Raw genomic sequence first — 19,736 nt, 5'->3', positions numbered from 1 at the left:
ATGTTTTAGGTTTCTTAAATCGTTTTATCCATAAATACGCTTATTAAAAAAAATGATTAAATGCTTATGCATAATTTTAAGTGTCCCTTGGGCAAGTCAAGAGTATTTTATGGTATTCTAACCTTTATAGTTCTAATTTTGATTTATATAACATTCTTTTAATTACGAATTCTATGTTAGCTATAGAAAAATTCTGCCGTTATGTGAAAATAATAAGAAATGTCGCTAATAAAATATACATTTCGTATTTACCAGGAAAAACCAAAAACCAAACTCATATCCGTTTTTATCACTTTTTGTATGTTTTTTTAGACTCTCCTAGACGACTTCAGAGAAACGTGTCTAATAAATTAACAAGGTAAGCACCCTATTACTTATTTTTCTTAAAATGTTTTCACTATTACATTACTACGTTATACTTGTAGAGTTTAGACCCTACAAACCCTTTTAAATACACCTAGCCTACCCTAGTTTATCTTTAGTGGCTTCTTAAAGGTTTAAGATTTCTTAATTGTTTTAACCTATAAACTCGCTTATTATATTTTGTAGTAGGCATTGCTCTCTTTTAAAATTCAATTGACGGCTATAATACTGTTTATGCAACAATTGAACTGTATCTGGTGTATTTTAGTGTTACATAAAACTAAGCTACAGAAATGTTCTGTCGTAATTAATAAGAAACGTTGTTAGTAAAATATAAATATAGCTTTTATCAAGAACAACGTTAAGCCAAACTCGTATCCATTTTTAATAATGTTTGTACTTTTTTCAGACTCCAAAGACCATTATGTAGAAACTAGGATCTGATATCAAAAACATGTTTCAAATAATAATCGAATATATTGTAATCTAATGTTAAAATTACAGAAATTGTTTTACAATAAATTAACTATGCAACTTATGGGAATTTTTTTTTTAAATATCTTTTTGGAAAATAACCAGGTTATAATGTACAATGGTTGTCTGTTAAAACAGCATAGGCACAAATAGAATCATGTCTTGTAGAGTTTAGACCCTTTAAACTTTAAAACCACGATAGCAAATCTAACCCTACTTGTCCTATTTTTATTAGTTTCCTAAGAACTATATATTTTTATAATTAAAATCGCATTATATTCAAAGCGTTTGGCATTGATTTTAAGTCGTTTTAAAATGCATTACTATCCCCAAAATAGCGATTGGTTATATCGTTACACCATGTCATGCCAACTCTTTCATTACTCAATATTATATATTTTGCTAAACTTTGTTAGGGTATGTTTGTGAAGGAAGCAGTTGTGTTTTTCAACTTTAGACCACCGAGGTAATGGATTGAAGCTCTGCTCAAAGAAATCCCATTTGAGTGACCAAAATAACTTTTATGATTTACATCAATGTTGCTAAACCTAATTCTGGCCTAACTTTCGTTTTTAGCTTCAATGCAGAGCCGCCAAGGTATTGGTTTTACTCTGATGTGGGCTTTTTTTTTTATCTGTATACACTGTAACTTTTTTATTACTGGACCAATTTCTTCCAATAACAACTCTATAAATCATAAATTTCATCTAGTTGGTACTTTGATTAATTTAATGAAAAGAACGGGGTAATCCAAAAAAAGAGAAAACACATTGTATCGACTGGAGTAAATGTACTATTTTTTCAAAGTGTACAATTTAAAATCACGGCGCTCTATAACTGTTTTTAAAATAATCGAATTAGTTGTATAATTGTAACAATTTTCCACAGAAGGAGTAGATGTTTTTATTTTATAACACCCCAAAAAAGTGGAAATTTAGACTAAACCGCTGTAAGTTTCTAGGTTGCAATGTGTAGTGAATCAACAGTTAACAGGTATCTGTCGTGCATATCATATGACAATAGTACTTCATCAGAAAAATGTACCATACAAATCTGGAACTAATTCGACTATTTATAAATAAGTTTTAGCATGCCGTAATTTTAAGATGAAAAATATGTACTTATTTTGTAGCTATTTTCTCAAATTTGAATGGAAAGGGTTAAACCTTAAACATTTTTTTATTCTATTAATGTAATGAATTAAATTTCAAATGACATTTGATTTTTTCAATATTTTTAGATGAGTTATTTTAGGTTGGGGGGAAAGCCCACTCAATCCCCCCCTTGGTTTACTTATAACAAATTTATAGGGGCCTATAGCCGTAAAAAAGCTACTAACGCGGTAAAAAATCCACCTCTGCATTTAGCTCTAAAATATTTTCCCGTATTTTTACATCTCTCTTGTCCCGCATTTCCTTTTTTTTTAAAGTAATGCAGTTTCTTTGGGTCTCAAGTAACTCTGGGATCACTAAAAAACAAGTTGATTCCATTGCTAGCTCAACTGTATCTTTTCCTGATCCGCGTGGATTTCTCATCCCCCGTTAGAACATTCTTCAGCTATACCAAAAAAAAAAAAAAAATATTTTACAAGCGAAGCAAACGATCCTCCGAATTTAAATCATGCAAATAATATAACGTAGGCAAACTATAAAATTTTGTTTTTGTAAAATCATAACTTAAAAGGTCGTGTGTAACCAACTGGTGTTTTTCGTAATATTTTGTTTGCAACGCGACATGCACTGTGAAAAATACTGTAAAAAATAATACAATGTGTAAAAAAATAATACCTACATTATAATATCGTTGGCTTCTGTACAACCAACAGGGATTTTAGCTAAAACTAAAAATGCTAGCTGTACGCTTATACTTATGCATGTAAAACGCTAACTGCTATGTAGTTACCCTGTACGTCTTGGTTGGGGGTGGTGGGTGTATGTGAACAGATAAAATCATTCTAAATACTTCAACGGTGGTAAAAAACAAAAGTGCAAAATGGATATTCGCTATGACTTGTGTAAATACACAGTACTGCCGAACAAGAAAATAGGTCAAACATATAAAAACACAAACAACCAAAACCGAATACGTTTTAAAAGAAAACAGTTTTTCGCGTACTAGTACAAAAAAATATACTTACTCGTTTTTGGAGTGATATTGCGTCGAAAAACACAAAAAATAAAAAAACCTGTTGCCAAGTGCCAACTAAAATAAAATGTTCGATATTTGAACCCGAATAATATTAATATCAGCTATGAAAAATAAACCAAAACGTTTATAATTTATGTATTCAAATACTTTAGAAAAACAAACTATAAACACACGGTAGTCGTTGGTTGGTTTTTTTAACCACTATTTTAGCTAAGAAAGTTTCACGGTTAATGAAATAGACACAATTAAAATCTATGCTTGTGACTGAACCCATTCCTTTAGCTCGGTAATTAAAGGAGTCTACATAAGAAAAATCCATCATATTGTAATACTTTGTTATTTAAGTTTCATTCAGCGCCAGATTGGGGAGTCTCACTTGTATCAATTATTATTGGTCGTTAGGTAGGAATTATTCAAATAAAAACATGTTAATTTTAAACTCTGCCATGCCCATAGCAAGCAATTAAGGCATCTGATAGTTCAAATTTTAGAATCGTTTTCCAAAAACACCAAGCCATTGGTCAAGCAAATGACAGATTGGTCTACTTAGTACTTGCCAAATGTTAAAATAATAATAATTACCAAACTTAAAACCCTAGTTATAAACATTTCCTAATAAAAATCAAATTAAAATACTCAACAACAACATTAGCTGTAATAACTAATAAGTATACAATTTATACTTCAGAACTATCGCGATGACGTTTTAAATACTTTATGCATTTCTTTATTTTCGTGTTCACTCTTTCAGATTATATCACATAATACTCGTTTTATGGAACACATTTTACTATTACTTTGTAAATAAAAATACATAGTATAATAACTTATTATTGAATTTGAGCAGGTTTCTTACACAGGGTGATTATGTCAAGGATAAGACGCTCGTTTTCTATGAAATAATTTCAATTTTGTAATTTTTCTTTTTTGTTGGGGACATTTAAGTTTTATGCTATTTCACAATATCAGACAATACATTGACATTTTTATCTTTTTTTTTTTTTGTGTGTTTTCAAAGAACTATCAACTTTTGAATATGAAGTGAGAACATACATATTTACTATTTTTTTTTAATTAAGAATGATTGGCTAAACATTTTGACTGATGGTTAGCCACTTTTGAATAATCACAAGTTATTAAAATTACAATTTAGGACGGGGATGGAGTGCGGTAAAGTAATGCTCACATGTACAAAAAATACTGCACTCCACTCTTTAAGTAACTATTTTAAGAAAAACGAGCATCTTATCCTTAACGAACCAACCTGTATATGTTCACCGATGACCCACAATAAGCTTGATGTAAATGGATAGGCCGGACAAAAAAAGAAGGTGTTTTTGAAAAAGAAAGAATAACTGAACAGAAAAATTCTGTCATAATGTAAAAATAATAAGAACGGTCACTAACAAAATAAACATTTGGTTTTTACCAGGAAAAACCAAAAACCAAACTCATATCCATTTTTATCACTTTTTGTATGTTTTTTTAGACCCTCCTAGAAGACACTTCCTTCCCTATTTTTATTAGCTTCATAAGAACTAGATATATTTATCATTAAAATCGAATTATTCAAAGCGTTTAGCGTTGATTTTAAGACGTTTTAAAATGCATTACTATCCCCAAAACAGCAATTGGTTATATTGTTACACCATGTCATGCCAACTCTTTTATTACTCAATAAATATTTTGCTAAACTTTGTTAGGGTATGTTTGTGAAGGAAGCAGTTGTGTTTTTCAACTTTAGACCACCGAGGTAATGGATTGAAGCTCTGCTCAAAGAAATCTCATTTGAGTGACCAAAATAACTTTTATGATTTACATCAATGTCGCTAAACCTAATTCTGATCTACCATTTGATCTTCTTATTTTGTGTTGATTTTGGGATTTTGGCTGATCGAGTATGGTTAGCTTGTAAATGGCGTGGTTCAGGCATTTTAAAAATATTTACATACATACATCTCAATGAGTACGACTTTAAACAAGGCAAATAATAGAATAATAAATATATTAGAACATTAAACGGTATCCTACTGATACGCACGTGCGATACAGATGTCGTTAACAGACTCCGTCGTTTCGCTAATAATTTACAATAGACTCCGATGTTGCATGTTGTTGATTTTCTCGTTAGCCTAATACAGGGCTTAAAGTGGGAAAAAATTAAAGAGGAGACTAATGTCTCCATATAGTTTTAAGCGTTCCATATATAATTTTATGTATAATGTCTAATGCATATAGTATATGTAATATAGAAACAGTGATTGTGTAACATACTCATCCCACTTTTATCCTTGAATAATGTTCAAAATTGTAATTTATTTCATAAAAAATTTAAACCACAAATAACACAACATTTTTAAGAGTAACTCGTGTTTTATACAAATTTAACATTTTGAAAGAGAATATTTTTTCTTATAATATTAAGTTGTAAGTAGTGGTTGTTTTTTAAGAAAACTAAAAAAATCACCCAGACAAAAAATATATACATCATAAAAATGTAGTGTTTTTAGTGCTTTAAATTGTATAAGAAAAAATGTAAATTCTACGCATGGTAGGGTGAGCATGCTTAAAAAATCACACATTCACACTTTACCTATATATTAATATATGTTATCACTTATGGGCTAATCGAATACCTATTTATCACAGTATAGCCATTTACAATAACTAATAAAATCAATTATTTGTACACATATATTAGACATAGGCGTAATTTCAATTTTTAACTCGGGGGGGGGGGGGGGGGGGGCTGGACATTTTTTTAAAATATATATATATATAAGTAAATGTATTTTTGTACACTAAAATTGTACGCATAACCTAATTATTTTGGTGGGGCTATGTCTAGCATTGGGGGGGCTAAGCCCACCCTAGCTCCCCTGTATTTGCGCCTATGATATTAGATAGTCCATAATTTGTATTAAATACATTTGATAAAAGTAAAGTAACAATTGATAAAAAAATAAAAACCAAGATTTAATCTCAACGGAATTCTGAATTATATTGACTAATGTTTGGTTATAATTGGAGCGGTACGGTGTACCTTACGAATAATTTGTTAACGGGGACGCTTTTTAACCACCATTAGAGGTAGAAGGACTGAGTCCCCCTGCACCCCCCCCCCACTTTAACCTCTGGCCTAATAACGTTTACCAAGCTCATAGCAAGTATTAAAGTCATTGTGTTAATATAAAAACACAAAACTTACGTTTGATTTATTGACCTGAGGTATTTTAACTACTTAATATCTCATTAATTGCATTGATCAATAAATGTACATTAAAAAACCCAAATATTTAAAAAAAAATGAACCAGTGCATAAGTTCAAAAACAAATAAATGTGTTCAGCCATTTCAAACTGTTAGCTTTGGTGCGGAGCTTTGAGTGCAATGGTATTACAAAGACGCAGATTTATAGATCAGAAATCGTACTTCTTGATATGTACTTTATAACACCAAAAATTAAATATGTTCAAACCCTCCGGTCCAAAATGCCTTAACAATTTACATATTCTTTAATTCTATAACTTTTTTCAATCAAAATTTCAATTTAGTCCAAACTTTAGTAGAATTGTCATTTGATAATAATACAAGACTACAGGGATACAGTTAAAAAAAATTGAACACAGCTTAAACCAAGTACAGTCTAAGCAAGTACAATGTAAGCTAGCACAGTCAAATTAAGTACAACATAAATCAGAATAGAAGAATTTGGGTCACATAAGTTTTTAAATCTGAATGTGATTTCATCAGAAACACAGGCTTCGATGCTAAACAAACGGCTCGTGGTGAAACTGCGTTGTTTGTTTATTTTGAATGTACCAACTATTCGTTTGCGCGGTAGTGCTCCACATTAACATACATTTTAGCGAATACCTATTTTTATAATAGTATTTAAATATTGTTAATGTGTTTTTACAAAAACAATATTTTATAGTTTTACCAATGTTGACTTTTGTTGACTTGAATCACTTTGAAGTTTGATCGGCTATGAAAATATGTATCAAATAAAAAGTACAGACTTAAGGTAAACACAATATAACTGTGATTTTCAATTCTTCAAAATTAATATAAACATAGGCAAACAATTAATAAATATAAACCAAAAACTGTGCTAACACTGAATCCTCAAGGATATTCTGAAGACAAAAATGTTTTAGTGTATCTTAAGCCGTAGAAAAAATATAACGTCGCTTAAGCAATAGCAGTATGTTAAGTCATTTTAGTGTGATTCTATTGTGTCTTTCAGGCGTTTATTGCATATCGTCTAAGTTTGACAATTTAAATTTGAATGAACTAAAACAAATTTTGAACGGCACGATCAAAGTCGACGAATGGAACGCAGCTATGAACCAACACATAATTTACAAACATGTCAATGGTACTAAAACCCCTGTTAACGTTAAAGCGGCTGTGGACAATTTTAAGCGAAATGCTGACAAAAGCACTGTGACGGAAGTGGAATCGATTCGCAGTACAATCAAAATAGCTTATCAATGCACGTTAGCGAGGTACGCAAGCATAACCGCTTACTTAATATTTCAGGATTTGTGGGAGCACAAAACCAACATCAACTGGGCCATAAATCATGCGAAACTAAATTCTTCGAATTTCGATATTCGATCAATGTATGAAAATGAACTATTTCAAGAAATGTATCATTCGATACAGTGGGACAAAAATATATTAGACTTTGACATTAAATTAGGAATAGGCGTTGAAAAAATATTCGCATTCCACCGATTCCATAGTACGCCAAAGAGGGAACTCCACATTTTATGGGCAGGACTCATCGAGAAGAAGCTCGGTTTAAATATCAAGTACAAAACCTATACTGAAGTGATAAAAACGAGGTTTACCAACGAATATAACCTACCGTTTTTTGACGCCCTTAACGAACTTGTCTGCGTTCTCAATGAGGCGATTCAATTGTTCGACAGTGTCATCGAAGACAAGTGCGTACCACACGACATCAGTTTTGTTAAGAACTTCGAATCCCTAAAAACGGACGTCCACGGAGATTTCGTGGGGCTTCTGACGCATTTTGATGCAATGAAGGCCAGAGAGGCTAGCAAGGATGGGCAGCATACAAACTACAAGTATTAAAAATACGTATTTCAATTTGTTTTTTGTCTTTTAAGTTACGTGTGTCTTTATATTATATATTAATCATTAAGTTACATGTACTTTATATTTTGTATTTCAATCTTAAAATACAAAATACTTTGTGCATTATGTCTCGCTGGACTCACCGGGTGTGAGAGTGCAACGACCGCATCGTTGCCGTATACCAAAACTTTACCGATGACCACTCGCTGTCTTTGATTATTATTAATATTTCATTCTTTAATTATTGTTAATTTTTTTTACTTTCCCAACTATTCACCCCATGAACTAAATAGTTGTTATTTGTACTTTGTTTTTTTTTATTTAGTCGAGAAGTTACTGTACCAGTGCCGTACCTGGAGGCCAGAGACTCTAATTCGGAGTTGTACAGAGATTTTTCAAAACCGATTCCGGGAAAACAGCCAGCATATGCCGAAATAGCGGCTTCGGGTTGCTTCGTAGAGAATTTGGAATTCGAGATTTCTGGTTTCAAAACGGATTTTAAAAATACTAACAAGCCAACGGACATTTATGGCCATAGCCGCTCTGGACGGTAAGATATAAAATATTAATACATCCTATTAAATAAATGCAGATTTTATTGGACGTCCCAGGAAGTAGAATGATGTAGACGAGATACTTATCGAACGGTGGATTGGAAAAAAATAGGAATTAGACAGTATAGCGAAAGAATATAGACTAGAAGGTCGTAAACGAGATAATTGGATTTGGGTACATTGATTGCAATTGTTTAAATCGCTTTTGTTGTTATTGTTATTGTTTCTTCATTTATTTTGGTACCATGACTCAATTAGAATGACTCTTGATATACCCACTGACTTCCATACTCGGCCTACGTGGCTTTACTCATTACTCATAAGGTGTGCATCTATAATAGATTTTTTATATATTTGCTGCACCTCCAAATTTGTTCTTCTCCTGTGCAATCCATCTTTTTAAATAGGGTTAAATAAGAATTTTTTTTCTGATAATAATATAATTTCTAAGTGTTGGAATATAATTAAATTTAACAATGTTGTAAAATATAATAAATAAACAATTTTTTTAAATGGAAAACTACAAAACTATAAATTTTTTAAGAGACCTTAAAATGTATTATTATTATATTTAAGCACGTCCGAAATTAAAATGAAACTTGTAGAAACCACCTATTATGAGCGGCAAAGTGATGTAAAAATAGGTATGATATTGTTTCGCGATTAAGATAAATCGTTCAGTGATTATCTTGAAAACAGCAGTAATGTAAGTATAATGTATTGATATTAAGTAGGAATGTAGCATAGCAAGCACGTCTATTAACAAAGAATGAGTCTTCAAACATTTTAAATAACTTAACCTAATCTATCTTTACTGGCTTCCTAAATGTATAAGGTTTTGTTAAATCTTACTGTCCATAAACTTGCTTAGTAAAAACATGTTGAAATTGTTTACTTCCTTAACACAGAATGAGAAAGAAAAGTTACCAAGTTCTGCCTTAATGCGAAAATGATTAGAAAGGTTGCTAGTAAAATATACATTCGGTTTTTACCAGGAACAACCAAAAACCAAACTTATATCCATTTTTAACAATTTTTGTACTTTTTCCAGACTACATAAACCAACACGAAGAATCTAGGATCTGCTATCATAAATATACATTGACATGTCTCAATAGTTAATAAACGAATAAACAATCTAATGTAAAAATTACAGAAATTATTGTACAATATATTAACTCTGCAACTTATGGGATTTTATTTAATGTTTTGCTAGTAAACGCTGCTTAAATAAAAACGGTTAACCCACTTGAGTGCCCAAAATACTTTCTATGATGTATATCAATGTCGCCAAACTTAAATCAAGTATTACATTTTAATCAATAAAGTACGTTGATCTAACGACAAAATGATATTAAAAAGTGTCATTGTTAGAATCTAATTTTTGTTTGAAAACTTTTTAGTTATATGAAAAATTCCAAGGTTATAACATGTATGATCAAAAGTCGAAAATTTTATCGAATCTAATATTCAGGTATTTACCCAACTATTGAGTCTACTATCTGGTAGGTATAACATTTACATAACATGTGCGTACATAGATAATATTTTATTATTATTTAACAACTACTGCCATAAGTAGTCCGTAAACAATTAGTAAATTTGAATAAAAAAAAAAATACCTTGCGCAAACGATTACATACAATGGCTACGTGTATGGCTACGACGGATATTCATAAAGCAAAAAGCCAGTACAATGGGATTGGGACTTGAGTTAGACCTAGATGTCTGAATGTGTTAAAATCACTTTCAAATAAACGTTTCGATGCGAATCTGTAGAAATACAACTATCTATAATAGGATTGCAGTGACAACAGTGTTTGATGTACTTAATATTGTATTTTTACAATCAGGGTGGTTACGTTTAAGGTTGAACCGTTTTTCTCCAATAATTTGTAGACGTTGTTATTCATGTATACGACATTTTACTCATTCCAACCTACAAACTTACAAAGTGTTAATTCCCCATGTTTGGTCTTTCCTTAAAAAATTCACCACAGATTTTTAACCAAATTATATATGACGTTATTGCTCCATTCTAGAAACAATCTTTGAAATACTGAAGAAAACCATTTTATTTTTTTATATAATAGAAATCAAAACTGTAGCTATGGTCAATCTTGAAGGGATTTTACATAAGCTTTCAAACGCCAGTAGTAAGAAACGCGTGCCCTAAAAGTGTACAGAGTCAAGCACAGTTAAAATAAAAACATATTATATCTTGTGCGTTATTTAAATGGATAATGAAGGATCCTTTGCGGCTACTTTATCGGAATTAAGTAGCTATTAACATTACATAATTGCTACCGCCAAATTAAAAATTTCAAAATAGACGATGCTATTGTAACCTATCCTAACCTGGGGTGGGTGTCCATAATATTTTTTTGCCTCTCCTACTAGACTTTAGTCGGCGTCACCGCCTATCAATTAATGGTGGAGTGCAGTATAATTATTATTATAAGCGATTTTTAAACATACAACCAAACCTTTTTTAATCATAAATTAAGAAGATATTATTTTTGGTGGCGTTTTTTGGATTTTAGACCACTGTGCGACGCAGAACGACTAATACACCAGCTAGTTGTGTACACAAAATTGCCTATACCCCACGCCCGTCGCGTGGACACATTTCTTCGAAGGTAAACCAACATACTTTCCATAATATACTATTCAATTGCGAAATTATTATCGATTCAAGCAGCCGATAGACTACGGACAAATATGAAATACCGCTCTTTGGACGTCGGTGAAAAAAAAACAAAAAAAAACAATGGTTTTGAATGTTCAAAACGTGTCAATTTCAGCAGAAGTAGGTGTTTGAACAGCAGTTAAAAAAAACTATATTTTGGCAATTGTGTTTGTTCACGGTTATCCGACACACCGCGGTGTGTGTACATACGGTTAAAAATTATACATCAACTTAGGTTAGTGCAAGGAATCGGCAGCAAAAATAATTATTGCATATTACACATCTACCTATTATTCCTCTTGCTCGATATTGTAGGCCAAACAAAAAGTGTTATCGCCTGTCTTGAGGGGATCGCATGCTGTCTGGTCTTAAGGAGTTTTGTGTAGGTAATATTCAAAAAAAAAATCATTGTCATTTATTTTACGGTTAGTTTGTATAAGATTCCAATTTTAATAATTTTTGCTACGAGTAAAAGTCATTTTGGATTATTTTAGACCAAAAAGCCAGACAACATTTTTACTACACAGGATGGTCATAATATTATGTCCATAATACATAATAATATGTAAATTGCCTAACGCAGTTTTATTAAACATGATATTTTAAACGTTTGATTTTGTATGATATTTCGGCCAAAACTTCCTAACTTCTACGTTGACAATAAAATTTCCAAGATAACATTATTTTATTAAAAACTAAACTGGTGAAAAGGGGTCTTATTTTTCATCCTGATTATGCACCACAAAAAACGACACTGTAACAATATGATGTCCTAGTTCAATAACCGTTCACCAATTAATCACAGAAAAAATTAAAAATAATTATTTTCTACGTTTTATTTCCTTTAAACGTGGAACATGAAAATTGTTATAACGGAATTATAATTTTTAATTATTTTTTTTGCTATCCCTACTTAAAAAAAACAGAAAATATATAAATCTAATATTATTTTACATAAAAATTAAAAAAAACAACGAAATAGATTGTTGTAAGATATTAATTTTAAATCATAGTGCATAAATATTTCCAATGTATACAAAATTACAACCAATGTTAATTATAAATACTGACAAAATTAACCAACGATGTAACAAAATATGTATTAACAATTATTTAGAAAAAACACAAAAGTTAAAATATTTAAAAAAAACATTACAAGATGTCCAATACAATAAAAATATAAATAAAACATGTCCTTATACATTTAAATACAAATTTTTTAGGTTATATATAAATCATTGTCTGACATTATAATAATGGTGCACGGCATTTGTGTTGTGTGAGGTGGGGTTTTCGAGCAAATGACTTAGAGCACGCATTACATTTGAAAGGTTTGACTCCAGTATGCACGCGTTCATGTATTGTGAGATTGGATTTATCAGAAAAAGTTACTGGACAAAAGTTACATTTGTAGGGCTTTACGCCGGTGTGCACTCGTTGGTGTTTTGTGAGGCTGGATTTAACAGTAAATGTCTTTGGGCACACGTTACATTTGTAGGGCTTTTCCCCGGTGTGCAAGCGTTGGTGTTTTATGAGGCTGTATTTTTCGGAAAAAGTCTTTAAGCACACATTACACTTGAAGGGCTTTACGCCGGTGTGCACGCGTTGGTGTTTTGTGAGGCTGCATTTAAGAGAAAATGTCTTCGAGCACACATTACATTTGTAGGGTTTTTCCCCAGTGTGCACTCGTTCGTGTCGTGTGAGGTCAGAACATTTAGAAAAATGCTTAAGGCAGATGTCACATTTATAGGGTCGGCTGATGTTCGCGTATGTATTAGTAAACTTATTGCGCTGTATAGTTTTGAGTTTTTGGGAACAGTGTTCATCAGCTGAACCTCGGTGGGATTTTAATAAATGTAAAGTTATATGTTTTTTTGTGTTATAAATTTTTAGACATAAATTACATTGGAAAAACCGCTGTTTTGTTATATCTTCATTGTTATACTTTGTTGCTGTTTGTTTGTTTTTATCTGTTTCAATCCTCGATTCGAAATAACAACCATCAGTGTTTTTATTCACTTCATTTCTCGTACGATCGTCACTACAACAAAACATTGTCGAACAATAAATTATAAAATTTTGAAAAAATATATCCTTTTCACAATTGTATAATATTATTATAAATTCTAATTTGATCTTTGTAAATGTATCAAATGTACAAAAAATACAGGCTAGTAAATTTTAATTGTCTGTTGAATGAATGTTGATGTACATTTATGTACGTTGAATTGGAAAATCGGTTACTAAGAAAACTCTTTATTATTGTGTGTACATATACGAGTATAGCTTACATTGTATTTTCGTTAAACGACAAAACTATTGATAATTTAATATATTAAATTGAACACTCAGCCTTACCTAAAAGTATTTTTGTAGTTTATTGTTTGCGAATCCAAAAGACCACCGTTTCCTTCAATTTCAACTTTTACTTTTGTATCAACGCAAGTTTCTCCAACACTAAAAAGTAAAATAAATATACGTATTAAAACTAAAAATGTTATAAAAATACCAGCAAACGAGCAATGAGTGCTAACATAGAATTTTTTACTTTCTACTACAAGAGAACAAAAAATATTATTAACAAAATAACCGGTATGAGCAACTTATATATATAATACAGGTTTTATATTATATTAACTGCAGAAATAGGAATGGAAGACCAATCAGCAACACCAAAAACATGGAAAGGCACTAGATGAGTATGTCCTATGTCACCAATGTTGTTTAATGTATATTTCGAACAACCAATCCAAGAAATAAAGGAATAGCTCAATAGACAAAAATAGGGGTGGAGATAAACTAGTAAAAAACTAAGGTTGCCAGAAAACACAACAAAGACACAGACTCCAAATTCAAGTGGGAAATAGCCATTCAGAACAAGTAAACATCTATATAATAAACCTAGGCAGTTGAATCACCAAGTGCAAGAGCACTAAGAAAATTAAAGCTAGGATAGCGCAGGCGAAACCCGCATTTATGAACTGCATGAAATTACTATGCTCCAGAGAGATGAGTATCCATAAGAGAAAACGATTAGTTAAAAGTATTTGTGTGGAGCGTGGCTCTATACAAATAATAGTCTTGGGTGATAAAAATAGCAGAAGAAAGATATTTAGAAAGCTTCGAAATGTGGTGCTGGCGCAGGTTGCTAATGGAGTTCCGTACCAATGACAGTGTACTTAATGAAATGGGAGAACTTAGAGGATTATTGAGATACTATAGTTTCAGCCTTAGACCGTAGATGCCATTCAAGTACCGGTCCTATTCTTAAAATATTTATTTAAGATTTATTACTTGTATTTTCTAACTCGGATCAACTAATCCTGTACTTAAATTATGTTATTAAAAATAGTCATATTTTAACAACATTTTAAGAACCCCAGATCAGACCAACCCAATTTCACAGCATACTTTTTTTCAATACCAAAAAATAACCATTTATTTTATTTTAATTATAAATAACATACAATATTGACATTTTCATGTCTTAGCTCTGGTACATAACCCTGGCGAATAACCGAAAAAGCCCATTTTTCAGCCGAGTCTGCAAACACGATAGAACATTTTCATGTCCGAATAAATTTCAGGATAAATAGGTTAGGTTAGTTAACGAGTCACACAAGTCGAAAGTTTCCAAAAAAATTTTAAAAGTACAATTGACGAAAGAAAGTAGTTTTTATATTGCATAAAATACATAAAATTAATATGCGCGATACAGTAATATCGTTGCGAATTTATACGAACAAGACAGCTAGACGTCGGATCTGGTTGGACGCTGTAGGGTGTTCATATTCTTTTGCTTGTTCTCTAAAATATGTAGAACTTTCTTCTCTTCATCTATATTCTTGAAGAGTGCGCTGAGTAGACTTTGGTGCCACTTGATCATTTTACCAGTTAGCGCAATCTCACGTCCCAAACTTGCAATGACTCTTTGACAGAGTTGTGTGTCAACGAGCTGTGAAAAAAGAGTTATAGTCTATTATAATAATAGTAATTTGGGAAAATTATTTATAACTATGCTCACTTTTGTGACGTGAAGCGCTTGTCGAATTGTAGGTCGGCGGGAGAGCAAGGTGGCGAAACGTACGAATGGTTTACGTCGCGAATTTCCATCTCTTCTGCGACATTCTTGGCAGGTTGTAATATCTTGCGTGCTCGGTATTCGCGCTGTATTTCCGCTCTTGTTTTCGGTGGTTTCTTTCGCTCATCTATCTGCGTCGTCGTAGGGTCCGCCGCATCAGGGTTATCAATCTTCAATATCTTGCGTGCTCGGTATTCACGCTGTATTTCCGCTCTTGTTTTCGGTGGTTCCTTTCGCTCATCTATCTGCGGCGTCGTAGGGTCTGCCGCATCAGGGTTATCAATCTCCAATTTTTTGCGCGCTCGGTATTCGCGCTGTCTTTCCGTGTTTGTTTTCGGTAGTTTCTTTCGCTCATCTACCTGCATCGTCGTAGAATCCGCCGCATCAGAGTTATATATCTCTATTTTTTTGCGCGCTCGGTATTCGCGCTGTATTTCCGCTCTTGTTTTCGGTGGTTTCTTTCGTTTATCTAGCTGCGTCGTCGTGGGGTCCGCCGCATCAGGGTTATATATCTCCAATTTTTTGCACGCTCGGTATTCGCGCTGTCTTTCCGTGTTTGTCTTCGGTGGTTCCTTTCGCTCATCTTTCTTTGTCGTCGTTAAGTCCGCCGAATCAGGGTTATCCATCTTCAATTTCTTGCGTGCTCGGTATTCGCGCTGTCTTTCCATGTTTGTTTTCGGTAGTTTCTTTCGCTCATCTTTCTTTGTCGTCGTTAAGTCCGCCGAATCAGGGTTATCCATCTTCAATTTCTTGCGTGCTCGGTATTCGCGCTGTCTTTCCATGTTTGTTTTCGGTAGTTTCTTTCGCTCATCTACCTGCATCGTCGTAGAGTCCGCCGCATCAGGGTTATATATCTCTAATTTTTTGCGCGCTCGGTATTCGCGCTGTATTTCCGCTCTTGTTTTCGGTGGTTTCTTTCGCTCATCTATCTGCGTCGTCGTAGAGTCCGCCGCATCAGGGTTATCAATCTTCAATATCTTGCGTGCTCGGTATTCGCGCTGTCTTTCCGTGTTTGTCTTCGGTGGTTCCTTTCGTTTATCTTTCTGCGTCGGCATTAGCTCCGCCGCATCAGGGTTATATATCTCTAATTTTTTGCGCGCTCGGTATTCGCGCTGTATTGCCGCTCTTGTTTTCGGTAGTTTCTTTCGCTCATCTACCTGCATCGTCATAGAGTCCGCCGCATCAGGGTTATATATCTCTAATTTTTTGCGCGCTCGGTATTCGCGCTGTATTTCCGCTCTTGTTTTCGGTGGTTTCTTTCGCTCATCTTTCTGCGTCGTCGTTAAGTCCGCCGAATCAGGGTTATCCATCTTCCATTTCTTGCGTGCTCGGTATTCGCGCTGTCTTTCCGTGTTTGTCTTCGGTGGTTCCTTTCGTTTATCTTTCTGCGTCGGCATTTGCTCCGCCTCATCAGGGTTCGTTAGTTGCAAATTTGGTATCGGATCAATGTTAATTTCCTCGTTGGATTGATCGGATCTATTATCTACTTTCTTACATACTCGGTTTCGCTGTTGTAGAAAGCGTTGATATTTTTCAGCGTCTGTTGTTTGTGACGAAAACGATGTATTGTTGACAAACGTCCAAAATTCATCAGAATCCATCTTGTAAGTAACACTATATTCCATACAATAATTATTAGCTACGTTATGTTAAGTACGTATTAGCTAAGTTATGTTGTACGTTCAACGTTCAAATTAGAACTAAATGATAAACTCAAAATAGTTTAATTCTCTATATATTAAACTATGTTAAGTTACTTTTGGCCAGAACATATAAAAGATCGTGAAGTTCCATGAAGCTTCCAGTTATAGCATAAGGCCAAGGAGATTGCAAAATTATGTACACTCAATGAAAAAAATCAATGTAGTGTTTATTATCTGGCTTAAAACAATTCATAGAGAAATTGGGCTCTTAAACTGTTTTGAATTTATTATTTAGTTCTAATTTGAACGTTGAACGTACAACATATCTCTTATCTCAAATCAGATAACAGCGTAACAGATTAACATTCAAAATAGATCCGAAATGGTCATTCCGATAATTGTCTTTCGTCGTCGCTTCGTAGTTTTTGTTACATTGCGGCGCGTAACAGCGTAACGCTTTTTTGGTAACACATTTTTTCGGTTATTTACCGGCTAAATCTCACCCTTATCTACTACCCCCTATCCCTACTCAGATTTGGTCTACTCTCTTATACACTACTACTCAAAAGTGTATTTTTTCTAATTATTTTATAAAACTGAAATATATACATCAACAAGTTCTGTTCAAATGTTTACTAGATAAGAAAAATAAATGGACAGCTAGAATTTAATTCTGTCAAAGAAGACATAATAAATGCCGCCAATCTAAACTGAATCAAACGCTTAGCACCTATTTACCCATGGATAACTCAAGATTTTGAACAAAGAAACATATACAGACAAAAAGAGACTTGTAACAATACCGAAAAAAATAAAATATTAAAACACCAAAATATAGGGTTTAGTTGGCAAAGCCTATAGTTTAAAAAAAACATATATTTACAGAGTCGTTACTATATATCGCCGCCCGGTAAAACAATGAAACAACTGCAATAATTGAAATTTAACAAGAGAACCAAAAAACCAAATTATTTTTCACTAAAATGTTTATAATTCATGAATGCACAATTAATTATTACAACTACAGTTACGTCGTTTTTCTACCTAATACGGTCGCTGTATCTAAACATATTGAAGCATTTAGCCCATTTAACCAAATGTTGTCGTTGTGTCATTGTTCTACTGGGGCGGCGATATGTAATACACACCCTTTTGCAAAATATATTTTCATATTAAAAAGTTCCTTACTCGTATTTGTTTTCGACATCTGTTGTAATTGAACATTCATCAATCACAGGAATACAATTGTGCGATGTTGTAATATGATGTTTCAATTGATTTTCGGATGTAAATGATTCTAAACACAAATCGCATTTTTCGTCAGGCAAGTTGTTTGTTACTTTCATGTCCATAGGTATCGTTTCTTCATGTTGTATCAACGATCCAAAGCAATAATCTTGCATTTCATCAAATTCAGGTTGAACATTAATGCCGTCGATCGTATGGTTATCTCTACAAGTAAAAAATAACAAATGTTATACCTAGTTTTTTTAAATAATATATAAAAATTGATTATATTTTACATAATATAATTTTTGGTGTAGGCATACAAATTTTCAAATGAAATCTTGTTTTATTTATTATTATATGTATAGAGTTCAGATTATGAGAAAATGTTAATGAAAACTGATATATATACATGAACAAGTTTTGTTCAAATGTTTACTACATAAGATAAATATGTCTAGAATTTAATTCTGTGAAAGAAAACATAATAAAAGCCTCCAATGTGAACTGAACCAAACGTTTAGCATCTATTTACCCATGGATAACTCAAGAAATATTGATTTTGAACAATGAAACATATACAGAAAAAAAGAGACTTGTAACAATACCGAATAAAATAAAATAAAACACTAAAATAAAGGGTTTAGTTGGCAAAGCGTATAGTTTAAAAAACATATATTTACATAGTCGTTACATACTAAATATGTAATACACTTGTTTACAGAATATGTTTTAATACTAAAAAGAGCCTTACTTGAATTCGTTTTTGACATCTGTTGTAATTGAACATTCGTGTTTAACATTAATCCCGTTGATCATATTGTTATATCTACGAGTAAAAAACATCAAATATTTCAGTTTTTTTTAATATTATATGAAAATTGATTATATTTTACATAATATTATTTTTATTGAAGGGATACATAGAGTTTAAAGATTATGATAAAATGTTATATAAATGCAAAATTTTAAAAGTTAATCACTATGTATAAAATTTAAGTATGTTCGCATGTGAAGTTAGTGATGAAGACAAAAGTGTAAAATGTGGGCGAGTGAGTGAGAATTAAATAAGCTGCACAGTGCTCTCCACCTCATGGCTTCATCACAGATTAGATAAAGTTTTATCTAATCTGTGGTTCCATCTTAAAATGCTAATAATGCGAGAAGTAAAAATTCAAACATGGTTAACGAACAGTCATAATTTATGTTATATTTCTCTATAATAGCTCAATCTTATTATATGTTAATTGCAATTTAATTGATTTATTAGGAAAGGCAATTTTGGTATTTTGAGATTTAAAATCGATTATAAGATAAAAATTAGTTATATTTTACATAAAAATATTTTAAGTTTAGGCAAAAAATGATCAAGTAAAATCTTGTATTTATTCAATATTTATATATTAATTATAATGGTCACGAACATTCATCAATCACAGGAATACAATT

The 19,736-nt window shown here is 32.2% G+C and overlaps 3 protein-coding genes across 3 annotated transcripts; 1 reads left to right on the top strand and 2 right to left on the bottom strand.

Annotated features, from left to right (window-relative positions):
• Window positions 1-7,323: 7,323 nt before the first annotated feature.
• On the top strand, window positions 7,324-9,779 carry LOC126844073 (uncharacterized). The gene is made up of 4 exons (XM_050581929.1): window positions 7,324-8,083; window positions 8,419-8,643; window positions 9,224-9,353; window positions 9,699-9,779. The coding sequence occupies exons 1-3, from the start codon at window positions 7,332-7,334 to the stop codon at window positions 9,312-9,314; spliced, it is 1,068 nt and encodes a 355-aa protein (XP_050437886.1). The 5' UTR covers window positions 7,324-7,331; the 3' UTR covers window positions 9,315-9,353; window positions 9,699-9,779.
• Window positions 9,780-13,694: 3,915 nt separating this feature from the next.
• On the bottom strand, window positions 13,695-16,775 carry LOC126844072 (uncharacterized). The gene is made up of 3 exons (XM_050581928.1): window positions 15,361-16,775; window positions 15,081-15,291; window positions 13,695-13,793 (listed from the first exon to the last, which is right to left on the bottom strand). The coding sequence occupies exons 1-2, from the start codon at window positions 16,725-16,727 to the stop codon at window positions 15,231-15,233; spliced, it is 1,428 nt and encodes a 475-aa protein (XP_050437885.1). The 5' UTR covers window positions 16,728-16,775; the 3' UTR covers window positions 13,695-13,793; window positions 15,081-15,230.
• A 19-nt stretch (window positions 16,776-16,794) lies between these two features.
• On the bottom strand, window positions 16,795-19,110 carry LOC126844074 (uncharacterized). Its single transcript, XM_050581930.1, has 4 exons — window positions 19,042-19,110; window positions 18,249-18,512; window positions 16,846-17,031; window positions 16,795-16,798 (listed from the first exon to the last, which is right to left on the bottom strand). Exons 1-4 carry the CDS (start codon window positions 19,104-19,106, stop codon window positions 16,795-16,797), a joined length of 519 nt encoding a protein of 172 aa, XP_050437887.1. The 5' UTR covers window positions 19,107-19,110.
• Between the last annotated feature and the right edge of the window lie 626 nt (window positions 19,111-19,736).

The sequence above is a fragment of the Adelges cooleyi genome, unplaced genomic scaffold (assembly GCF_023614345.1).
Source record: "Adelges cooleyi isolate 19-005CV unplaced genomic scaffold, UGA_ACOO_1.1 ACOO_flye_CR_arks_rails_tigmint_CR_PRNA_611, whole genome shotgun sequence".
Classification (NCBI taxonomy): domain Eukaryota; kingdom Metazoa; phylum Arthropoda; class Insecta; order Hemiptera; family Adelgidae; genus Adelges; species Adelges cooleyi.
The sequence above is the reverse complement of the archived record's forward strand: the minus strand, read 5'-3'. Positions and strand labels throughout refer to the sequence as shown.

Bases quoted from the DNA above. Each gene is read 5' to 3' on its own strand.
- LOC126844074 (XM_050581930.1), bottom strand. From the start codon at position 19,106: ATGATCAACGGGATTAATGTTAAACACGAATGTTCAATTACAACAGAT. The intron at 18,513-19,041 runs GTAAGGCTCTTT...TTTTACTTGTAG, and splicing joins GATGTCAAAAACGAATTCAA to AGATAACCATACGATCGACG. The intron at 17,032-18,248 runs GTAAGGAACTTT...TATGGAATATAG, and splicing joins GATGTCGAAAACAAATACGA to TGTTACTTACAAGATGGATT.
- LOC126844072 (XM_050581928.1), bottom strand. From the start codon at position 16,727: ATGGATAACCCTGATTCGGCGGACTTAACGACGACGCAGAAAGATGAG. The intron at 15,292-15,360 runs GTGAGCATAGTT...CTTTTTTCACAG, and splicing joins AAGCGCTTCACGTCACAAAA to CTCGTTGACACACAACTCTG.
- LOC126844073 (XM_050581929.1), top strand. From the start codon at position 7,332: ATGAACCAACACATAATTTACAAACATGTCAATGGTACTAAAACCCCT. The intron at 8,084-8,418 runs GTATTAAAAATA...TTTTTTATTTAG, and splicing joins GGGCAGCATACAAACTACAA to TCGAGAAGTTACTGTACCAG. The intron at 8,644-9,223 runs GTAAGATATAAA...ATTATATTTAAG, and splicing joins GGCCATAGCCGCTCTGGACG to CACGTCCGAAATTAAAATGA.